The 12,002-nt window shown below is 43.7% G+C and overlaps 1 protein-coding gene across 2 annotated transcripts in view; it reads left to right on the forward strand.

Moving 5' to 3' along the window:
• Positions 1-12,002, forward strand: part of wwp2 (WW domain containing E3 ubiquitin protein ligase 2) — a 55,043-nt gene that overhangs the window by 12,942 nt on the left and 30,099 nt on the right. For both annotated transcript variants that reach the window (XM_087796728.1, XM_087796729.1), the window contains exon 5: positions 1,309-1,449. In XM_087796728.1, the coding sequence (XP_087652854.1) occupies positions 1,309-1,449 (141 nt within the window). The remainder of the gene's footprint in view (positions 1-1,308; positions 1,450-12,002) is intronic.

A 12,002-nucleotide genomic window follows, 5' to 3' on the forward strand; every position in this document is an offset into this window, starting at 1 on the left:
AAATTAGCATATCACAGATTTGTTGGATCTAGCCTTAATTATTACATTGCATTTAGTTTTAGTTTTTATTTTATATTTTATGAAGAAAACAACAACAACTCAACTATTGTTGTTCACTGAAGACATCTGGGTTTGAGATGAAAAGATGAGTATTTCCAGGTATTTACATATATTGGTGAGTTTAATTTAGTTAGGTTCTTACTTACAGATATATTCAGGGTCAGTCTCCACCTTACATCACTGATCTGATCCAGTGTGATCCATACACCATAGCTCGGGCTCTGAGGTCTGTGCATCAGGATCTGCTGATGTTTCCGCACACACTTCTGGACCAGAGGAGAGAAATCCTACTAGGCTGTTGCTCCTAAGCTTTGGAACGATCTTCCTCTCTCTTTGTGTTTAATGGAATCTACTGACTCCTTCAAGAAACATCTTAAGACCTTTTTATCTGTGCAGGCTTTTTCCTAATTTTCTGGGACTCCTGTGTTTGTCTCTATGTTGTCTTGGCCTTTAAGAGTTTTTAAATCTGTATTTATTTTAACTGTTTGTTTGACAATATTTATTGATGATGTAACTGATGGTAGCAGCATAATGAATACCAAAGCGTACAAAAAAATTTTACAGAGAAATGCATTCACTAATTTGAAAGGAATTTTATTATGTATCAGGACAATGACCTGAGGCAAAATGCCGGTACTTCATACAAAGTGGAAGGTTTTAGCTGGGTCAAGTTAGTCACCTAACCTTAACCCAACAGAGCATGATTTTTCCTTCCTTAATATGTAACTGATGGAAGAAATTCCATGAAAAAGTGAAAGAAGCTGCTGTATAAGCCTGGAATATAGTCACAAATAAAGAACAGGTGATGTCAATGTGTCTCAATCTTGAGGCAGTTGTGCTAAATAAAGTTTATAGCACCAAAAATTGAATGTTATTTACTTCCTTTACTTTTACTCACCTAAACATGCTGTAGTGTAATACAAATGGAAATCTATTCTGAGTTGTATAACACATCCTAATATAAACACCAGGAAATTAAAGCCGACATTCTGAATTCTTGTCTGATACCAATCTTTTGATCTTAAACCCAAATGTCATAAGAGGAATAACAAAAACAGAGGAATATTTATTGCTCTCTTAATACTTGTATGTTGAGACATAAGATGTCGATTTTCACCGTCATATCATGTTACGGGTTTTAATAAATCAATTCACTATTTAATTAATAATGAATGAATGATTATGAATTGTTTTTTGTTGAGTTGTTACTTAAATTAAATCTCTTTCCTCCCCTCTTGCTCCCTCTAGTGGAGAACGTGCAGCTGAGTCTAGCTCTGCAGACGGAGAACAAAGGTTCAGTTGTAACGGGTGGCGAGCTCAACGTCTGTCTGGACGGCATAGTTGTTGATCTGGGCTCTTTGCCCAATTGCAGCATGGCTGCTGCAGACAGTAAGTCCCGCCTTAACCACACCACATTACACAGACACTACAAACAATATGTGAGCGTAGAGAGACAGACGCACAACAATGTGTCTCAGAGGTCAACTGTTGTTTTGTTGTGGTTCACACTATGACAGAAAGTTGCTGGTGAAGTACCTCGACTTTACTTTTGCTTTAAATATAATAAGGCATTATACAGACACTTTTGATAATATTATGTTTATTTTTCTTTCTTTTTCAGCTTTTCTCACAGTTTGATTTTATTTTTATTTTCTCCTCCATGATCTGTTTAGATTTTCCTTCACCATTGTATCAGTTCACAAGCAAGGTTTCTGAAAGACTTTACCTGTGTCACATACAGTTTTGGTACAAGTTATAAGTTACTTTTAAATCATCTTAAATGAATATATATAGCATCTGGTAAAAAAAATAAAAAATTCAGAGGAAGCTAGTCTTAATGCTGGTACTTTTCGTCTGATTCTGTTGTGCTGCCAAATGAGATAATTGAATTCAATGGTGAAGCATGAAGTAACTAGTAACAAGCGTGTTTTAGTCGCAGGAATGATTAACACATAATGGTTTTGACAAAAAGTAATTAGATAGTAACACTGGTCGCATTTTAATACAACCCACAGAGGCTCTGCTCTTGGTTCTTCTTAAACTTTATCTGACTTGAATCAAACAAGAACTTTAATTCGAATGTATCAATAGCCCCTCTAGCTCAACATGCTAGGATGTTATTCTACTATGACATGGCTTCTATTAGGTTGTAGAAGGACAGGTATAGTATTAATATACTTGTCTCTTCGTTGTCACCGTTTATTAACATAACTGAAAAACAACTGTCACTCACTAAACTCTCTGACACGCACTGTTTTAGCCACAAAAATAACACAGAATACGACACAACAATGGACCTTAATTTAAGACGAGAGTGATGGATGAGTTTTATTTTTTCTGTTGTCACCACTTCGAAGGTGGTGTAGTTCCCTTAAATGATCTTCAAACTTAAAGAAAAAATACAATTTCAGGCTCCTACTCTGAAGGATAAATAGGGTTGGTCATGTGTGCCCTTGTCGGGTGAAGTTGCCAGTGCCATTTTATTGACTTCCATTGTGAAAGGACAGAGAAATAAGCATGTGACAAAAATTAAATATCTCGGAGTCAGATATTCACCCCATCCAAGTTAATTGTACCTCTATTTTAATCATTAGCATGTGTCTGTTTGTACAACGCTCTCTTTTAAATGACATTTTTACATTAAAGAATGCACTTAAGCCTTGCCCCCTTAATACGCTTCATTTTTCTGGAGATGAAATATTGTTTGCCACAACAACACCTACTCTACTGGGATTGGTTAAGCGTCTGTTGTCACGCAGCGTCATTGATCCCCGGAGATTAATGCGGAAATTTTAGCAGAGCAGTGTCTCCCGCTGCCATCCATCGACACAGAAAACAACATGAAACAGCTCATAAGATATGAACATATGATATTGTAAAATAGGTGAAGGACTTGCATTGTTCCAAACCTTTAGTATGAGATTTAGGCAGAAAATGTTGATATTCTTTTTCCAAAAACTATTTCCCACTGAATGTTTAGAAACAATATATGTGTCACAGTAGAGACTGTAATCAGAACTCTACTAGAGATTGGAATTCCAATCTCTACTAGTAGAGATTGGAAATTGGAATCAGGATCTGAATATTGGGATTCCAATCTTTACTACGAGAATTCAAGATTCTACTAGTACCTGGAATTCTGCCAGGACCATCTCCAATTCTAATAGGAGAAAATCGGATCATGCATCATTTCATACCTAAAATTCAGCGTAGGTAAGCCTACATTCACCATTACTATTTTAGGTCAATTACTTCATATTTTAGCCTGATAACCCCTCTGTTAATACACATTGTAACCATGGGGACAGCCGTCTGGTCCAGGTCATAGACCTTATTCATTTGGACCATTGCGGATTGTCCCATGACACAAATTTATTTTCATGATATGGTGTTAAAGTAAAGTCACTGCAAAACATGAATATTAACTGTATTAACTGTTTATGTTTGTTAATTTAAAACTTTACTGACATGGATTACACTAGTAAAGTTCAGACGAGCTCCGGTGTAAATGTTTATATTTTACATATGGGATTATGAACACGAATACTCTACTTACAGAGGCAATCAGTGGATTGTCTGAAGTTTAACAATAATAAAAGTATTAATCAGTAACTTTAAGCTTGAGTAGTAGTGATGATGATGATGATGATGAAGATCGTCTCTGATCTTCATTAGAATTTGTAAGTAAGCAAGTCATTTTTATTTATATAGCGCTTTTCCAGACCAGGGTCACAAAGCTCACTTGTGGCTCACCTTCACAACATGGCGCATGTTATTATTACATTTATAAGATGCTATTAACAAATATTCTTCATGTGATGGTGTATTAATAAAAGTATGACTTTTGTGGTAAAACCAGCTTTACATGCACCTTCATTTGAAAATGCAGATTCAGTTTGATAAAACATAACCTGCTGCTTCAGTTTGATATAACGGGCTGACGTGATGTTGTCTCTGTGACTGAGAAGACTTAAAGCGATCAGACGTGGATCATTTTGTTTCTTATATTTTAAAAACAAGCTTATAATTCACATTTTTATGAATTGCTTGAAAAGGCGAATAAAATAGCCGATAAAACATGAGGTATAAAATGATCATGTTGTCATCTAGGGTCAGGCACATGGTCTAAGGGATTATTTAAAATTCTGCTTAGACGTTGTTGCCCCTGCTAACACTGTCCAGTGTTACCTAAATAATACAGCGTGGGTAAAAAAATAAGTCAAGGATGTCCTTAACAGGAAGAAGGTGGCTTTCAGGAGCAGGGACAGGGACGGCATCAGGTCAGCACAGCAAGAGGTGAAATGATGCTTAAGGGAGGCAAAGGACACCTACAGGAGGAGTTTGGAGGAAAAACTGTACAGGGAACAAATAAGAGAGGTCTGGGATGGTGTTAAAACCATCACTGGACACAAGACCAAGTCCTCTCGCACTTCAGACTTCTGCTACAACTCCGAGCTGAGTCTCGTCCAGAATATGCTGATGACACTGCCATTTGTGGCTTTGACTTTGTGGACTGGAGTGAGAGGAACCACTTGCAGCTGAACACCTCAAAGACCAAGGAGCTGGTCTTGGACTTTGGGAGGTCCAGGACAAAGCCATGTCCAGAGGCGACTAGGTAGAGATAGTTGACAACTATAAGTACCTCAGTGTATGGCTGGACAGTAAACTGGTCCTGCAACACAGACCATGTACAGTGCCTTGCGAAAGTATTCGGCCCCCTTGAACCTTTCAACATTTCGCCACATTTCAGGCTTCAAACATAAAGATATAAAATTTTAATTTTTTGTCATGAATCAACAACAAGTGGGACACAATCGTGAAGTGGAACGAAATTTATTGGATATTTTAAACTTTTTTAACAAATAAAAAACTGAAAAGTGGGGCGTGCAATATTATTCGGCCCCTTTACTTTCAGTGCAGCAAACTCACTCCAGAAGTTCAGTGAGGATCTTTGAATGATCCAATGTTGTCCTAAATGACTGATGATGATAAATAGAATGCACCTGTGTGTAATCAAGTCTCCGTATAAATGCACCTGCTCTTTGATAGTCTCAGGGTTCTGTTTAAAGCGCAGAGAGAACCATGAAGACAAAGGAACACACCAGGCAGGTCCGAGATACTGTTGTGGAGAAGTTTAAAGCCGGATTTGGATACAAAAAGATTTCCCAAGCTTTAAACATCTCAAGGAGCACTGTGCAAGCAATTATATTGAAATGGAAGGAGTATCAGACCACTGCAAATCTACCAAGACCCGGCCGTCCCTCCAAACTTTCATCTCAAACAAGGAGAAGACTGATCAGAGATGCAGCCAAGAGGCCCATGATCACTCTGGATGAACTGCAGATATGCAGCCAAGGAGAGGCTGAGAGACTGCTTTGAGTCTACAGACTGGAGCGTGTTCTCTCATGGTGATGACATCGACACCTTCAATGACCATTCCACGGATTACATAAAGTTCTGTGAGGGCAACGTCACGCCGACCCGCAAGGTGCGGTGCTTTGCCAACACCAAGCCATGGGTGACCCCTCAACTTCAAGTTCTGCTGAACAAGAAGAAGAGGGTGTTTGCTTCAGGGAGCAGAGAGGAGCTTAAAGAGGTCCAGCGAGAGCTCAAGAAGGCGATCAGGATGGCCAAGGAGGAATACAAGAGGAAACTGGAGGAGCAACTGGCGCAGGGCAACACAAGGGATGTGTGGAAAGGCCTGAAGAACATCTCAGGTCATGGCCAGAGTGGAGCCAGAGCCACAGCAGGGGGAGACCAAAGATGGGCCACTGAATTTAGCCAGTATTTCAACCGGTTTGATCAGGGCCCCCCTCCCCCCTCCATCTCTGCCCCCCACTCTTCACAAAGCTGTTTTTCCCCTGCTTCAGCCCCCTCCCCCCAACTGTTCTCACCTCCAAGCCACCTTTCTCCCCCCCAACACGCCCTACTTCAGCTGCCCAACCCCCCACAGCCACCTCTCTCTGTTACATCTGAACAGGTGAGGAGAGAATTAAGGCGACTGAAGATCAGGAAAGCTGCTGGACCAGATGGACTCAGCCCCAGACTGCTCAGGGACTGTGCTGATCAACTTTGTGAGTTGGTCACACACATCTTCAACCTGAGCCTCAAACTGGAGAAGGTCCCGGTCCAGTGGAAGACCTCCTGTGTGGTTCCGGTTCCCAAGGCGGTGCACGCGAAGGAACCAAGCCACTTCAGACCAGTCGCCCTGACCTCCCATCTGATGAAGACCTTGGAGAGGCTGGTACTCCGCGAGCTACGCACGACGGTGAGCTCTGCGTTGGATCCGCTGCAGTTCGCCTACAGGCCAAAGATGGGGGTGGATGACGCCGTCATCTACCTGCAGCACCGGGCACTGACTCATCTGGAAGCCGCCGGTAGCACTGTGAGAGTCATGTTTTTTGACTTCTCAAGTGCTTTCAACACCATCCAGCCGGCGCTGCTAAGGAAGAAGATGGAGGACGCAGGAGTTGGGACACAGCTGGCAGCATGGACGATGGACTACCTCACCAACAGGCCGCAGTATGTGAGGCTGCAGGACTGCAGGTCTGAGGTGACCATCTGCAGCACCGGGGTGCCTCAAGGGACAGTGCTGTCACCTTTCCTTTTTTCCCTCTACACAGCGGACTTTACCTATGACTCCAGCAGCTGTCACCTCCAGAAGTTTTCTGACGACTCGGCCATTGCGGGCTGCGTGTCTGGGGGGGGCAAGCTGGAGTACAGGTCAGTCATCAAGGACTTTGTTGACTGGTGTGAGAGCAACTACCTTTGCTTAAACACCGGTAAGACAAGGGAGATGGTGATTGACTTCAGGAAAAAGTCCCCACCACATCAACCGGTGAGCATCCAGGGCTCGGACATTGAGCTAGTGGACAGCTTCAAATACCTGGGTGTTCACCTCAACAATAAACTGAACTGGTCCACACACATCAACGCCGTGTACAAGAAGGGCCGAAGTCGCCTCCACCTCCTGGGGAGACTGAGGTCCTTCGGAGTGTGCAGACCACTTTTAAGGACCTTTTATGACTCCGTGGTAGCCTCTGCTATCCACTACGCTGTGGTCTGCTGGGGAGCAGGCAGCACGGACCGGGACAGGAAGAGACTGAACAGGCTGGTCACGAGGGCCGGCTCTGTCCTGGGCCGCTCGCTGGACTCGGTGGAGGAGGTGGGAGAGAGGAGGACACTCTCCAGACTATCCTCCATCAGGGACAACACTCTCCACCCACTGCACCTGACCGTGGAGGAGCTGGCCAGCTCCTTCAGTGGCAGGCTCAGGCACCCCCAGTGTAGGACGGAGCGTTATAGAAGGTCTTTCATCCCAACTGGTGTCAGGATATTTAACTCTCTACTTTAAATATCCTGATGCTAATCCGTAGTGTGTTTTTCCTCTTGTGTGTCTTATTTTATTTTTTACTTTACTTTTTTGTTTTTATTTTTATTTTATTTTATTCTATTGTATTTTGTTAAAAGTGTTAAATTTCTAATTTTGTAAATAATTGTATATTTTTAAGATCTTTTTTATTTTATTTTGTATTATCTCTTTTATTTTTATTTTTTTCCTTGCACTTTATTTTTTTAAACTGCGCTGTTGTAAAAGTGTGTTTCCCCTCTGGGGATGAATAAAGCTTTTCTATTCTATTCATAACTACAGCTGAGGTGGGAGAGTCTGTCCATAGGACAACAATCAGTCGTGCACTGCACAAATCTGGCCTTTATGGAAGAGTGGCAAGAAGAAAGCCATTTCTCAAAGATATCCATAAAAAGTCTCGTTTAAAGTTTGCCACAAGCCACCTGGGAGACACACCAAACATGTGGAAGAAGGTGCTCTGGTCAGATGAAACCAAAATCGAACTTTTTGGCCACAATGCAAAGCGATATGTTTGGCGTAAAAAAAACACGGCTCATCACCCTGAACACACCATCCCCACTGTCAAACATGGTGGTGGTAGCATCATGGTTTGGGCCTGCTTTTCTTCAGCAGGGACAGGGAAGATGGCTAAAATTGATGGGAAGATGGATGGAGCCAAATTCAAGGACCATTCTGGAAGAAAACCTGTTGGAGTCTGCAAAACACCTGAGACTGGGACGGAGATTTATCTTCCAACAGGACAATGATCCAAAACATAAAGCCAAATCTACAATGGAATGGTTCACAAATAGACGTATCCAGGTGTTAGAATGGCCAAGTCAAAGTCCAGACCTGAATCCAATCGAGAATCTGTGGAAAGAGCTGAAGACTGCTGTTCACAAACGCTCTCCATCCAACCTCACTGAGCTCGAGCTGTTTTGCAAGGAAGAATGGGCAAGAATTCCAGTCTCTCGATGTGCAAAACTGATAGAGACATACCCCAAGCGACTTGCAGCTGTAATTGCAGCAAAAGGTGGCGCTACAAAGTATTAGCGCAAGGGGGCCGAATAATATTGCACGCCCCACTTTTCAGTTTTTTATTTGTTAAAAAAGTTTAAATTATCCAATAAATTTCGTTCCACTTCACGATTGTTTCCCACTTGTTGTTGATTCTTGACAAAAAATTAAAATTTTATATCTTTATGTTTGAAGCCTGAAATGTGGCGAAATGTTGAAAGGTTCAAGGGGGCCGAATACTTTCGCAAGTCACTGTATATAAGAAAGATCAGAGTAGACTGTACTTTCTGAGGAGGCTCCGATCATTTAACATCTGCAAGAAACTCCTCTGCATGTTCTACCACTGTGTGGTGGACAGTGTCCTGTTTTTATGCTGTGGTGTGTTGGGGTGGGAATGTGTCCAAGAGGAGTGTCAACAGGTTGGACAGGTTGATCAGAAGGGCTCGCTCTGTTGTTGGCTTGAAGCTGGACTCACTGGTGACAGTTGCAAAGAGGAGATCACTGGACAAACTACTGCCATCATGGATGATGACAGTCAACCTCTGAACACTGTCATCAGTTGGCAGAGGAGCAGATGGAGCACGAATGCTCCTTCCCAGATGCAACATTAATAGACTCAAGGACTCATTCATTCCTCGTGCTATTAGGCTGTTTAATTCTGAGTTTGGGGAAAAACAGATCTTTTCGATCTACTCCTGCTCCCAATCAGACCGACCGCTCCTCAGTTTATCATAATGAGTTAAAGCAGCAGAGATGGCATCTTCTTGTGCTTTTTATATGATTGAACTTCGAAGGCAAGTCAAATGTGATTAAAGACTCTCTAGTTCCAAAAGTTCTAAGGCCCAATCCCATTTACCCCCTTTACAATCTCAACACTCAATACTCAAGCTCAATCCTCAATCACACACCCTCAAAACCTGACTGTTGAGGGTTCCTCTCTCTCCCACCAGATCGGTGTTTTTGTTCACCTATTTGCATATGTTCGTATTCGTCGCATTCGTTGAACTCAAGGCGGACGTGCTCAAGTGAGTTTCTGCTCGGCGTCAGCGGAACCATAGCAACTGACATAAACATCACGGACTCAGAAGAGATGAACAGTACCACTACCCCCGTCACCTGTTCCCCCTCCCCCGACTAAAACCACCACACAGAGGAAGCGCAACAAGCCATGTGTAAGAAAGCAGAAGGGAGAAAAGCGCAGAGGTATCCGGGCTAGGCTGACGACTAGGAGTGAGTGTTGTGTTTCTGTGTTTCTGGAAACATGGCTTAACGACAGCGCCGGACTGTGTCATTCAACTCACAGGGCACACGTGTTATAGGGCCCATAGAGAGCTAGTTGAGGGGGTGAAGACGCGTGGCAGTTGACTCTGTGTTTTACGTCAGCGGCGCCTGGTGCCGCAACGTTGTTATGCTCTACAAACACTGCACATCTCTGGTGAAGTTTATGATTATTAAATGACGACCTTTCTACCTGCCAGGGGAATTTAGTGCCATATTACTGGTGGCAATATACATCCCCCCTGGCTCCAAGAACAACAGGAGTGAGTCACAACAAGAACTTCACCAGCAAATCGGTCCAGCAGACAGCCCACCCACATGCCTTCCTCATCCTGGCTGGGGATTTCAACCAATCCAACCCAAAGAACGTGTTTCCACAACTCCACAAACACATCAATTTCCCAAAATGAGGAAACAATATCCTGGACAATGTTTTCACCACACACAAAGGTGCCTACATCGTCCCCTACCCCATCTTGGAGCCTCCGACCACAACACTGTTATGCTAATGCAGGCATTAGCTGGTTAAAGTCAACAAACCAGCTTAAATGCAAATTCGCTTATGGCCTGAGGGGTCTACAGAAGCACTCCAGGACTGCTTCTCCACCACAGACTGGATCACGTTCAGAATGTGAAAGTGCATGAACGATGTCATGGTCACCAGAAGCATCTCCATTCGGGCCAACCAGAAGCCATTGCTAACAAGTGAAGTCTACAGGCTCTTGAGAGCTCGGAAAAGCTTGAGACGAGATGGGTCTGAGGAGGGCCAGGGCTAACCGGTCATGAGGCATCAGGATGGCCAAAAGGGAGTACTCCAGGAGGATTGCTGACCGCTTCAATGACAGAAGAGACACCAGGAACCTGTGGCGAGGGATGCAGACTATAACGGACTATAAGCCCCCTCCACAGACCTGCGACAGCTCCACCCCTCTGCTGAACCAGCTGAAGAACTTCTTCTCTAGCTTTGAGGCTAACAACAACACCCAGGCACAGAAGACAACGCCACCTCCTGAGGACCAGGTGCTCACGCTATCCCCAGAGAGTGGGAGTCGATGCCTCAGACGCACAAACCCTTAGAAGGCACAGGGTCCTGATAACATTCGTGGTCGTGTCCTGAGAGACTGTGTCGAGGAGCTCACAGCTCATGTTGTCACCGATATCTTCCAACTCCTCACTGAGACAAGCTGTTGTCCCAACATGCCTCAAACCACCACCATCATCCCAGGCCCAAACAGGTAGTCCCCCTCCAGCTACAAAGACTACCGTCCGATCGCACTCAGTCCCATCCTGATTAAGTGCTTCAAGCAGCTAGTCCTGCAATAAGTAAGTAATTTGTTTTTATATAGCGCTTTTCCAGACCAGGGTCAAAAAACAATCAAAACAATATTCAATAAAGTATATACTTTAAAGGTCAAGATAACACTGAGAACAACACAGGAGTTCAAGAAAATCAAGGAAAAGCCTGAACAAATAAAAACGTCTAAGATGTTTCTTGAAAGAGTCAGTAGACTCCATCAAGCGCAAAGAGAGAGGAAGATCGTTCCAAAGCTTAGGGGCAACCGCCTGGAAGGATTTCTCTTCTCTAGTCCTGAACCGTGTGCGAGGAACCATCAGTAGATTCTGATCCAACGACCTCAGATCCCAAGCTGGGGTGTAAGGTTGGATCAGATCAGTGATGTAAGGAGGAGCTTGACCATGAATAGCTCTGAAAGTAAGAACCGGAATTTTAAAATTGATCTTGAAAAAAACTGGAAGCCAGTGAAGAGTTTTAAGGATCGAAGAAATGTGAGTTCTTCTACTTGAGCGGGTCAGAATTCTCGCTGCAGAGTTCTGAATCAACTGCAGGCGAGTCGGCTCCTTCTTGTTGACATGAAATCAAACTTTTGCAATAGTCCAGCTCATCCACCGACCAGTTGGGACTCAACACCTCCTGTGCAACTGGCTGTTGGACTTCTTGACAGGGAGACCACAGACAGTGCGGGATGGCAGTAACACCTCCAGCACCATCACACTGAACACAGGGGCCCCCCAAGGATGTGGGCTGAGCCCCCTCCTCTTCACTCTGCTGACCCATGACTGCACTCACTCATCCAGCTCCAACCAGTTCATCAAGTTTGCGGATGACAAAACTGTGGTGGGTCTCATCAACAACAGCGATGAGGCGATCTAGAGAAGTGAGGTAAACAGGCTGGTCACGTGGTGCATAGACAACAATCCTTGTGGACTTCAGGAGAGTGCACACCCAGCATCCACCACTAACCATTGCCGGAGCTGCAGTGAGGAGGGTGACCAGCATCAA

Source organism: Callionymus lyra, chromosome 8 (assembly GCF_982586985.1).
Source record: "Callionymus lyra chromosome 8, fCalLyr1.hap1.1, whole genome shotgun sequence".
In the NCBI taxonomy this organism is placed as follows: Eukaryota; Metazoa; Chordata; class Actinopteri; order Syngnathiformes; family Callionymidae; genus Callionymus; species Callionymus lyra.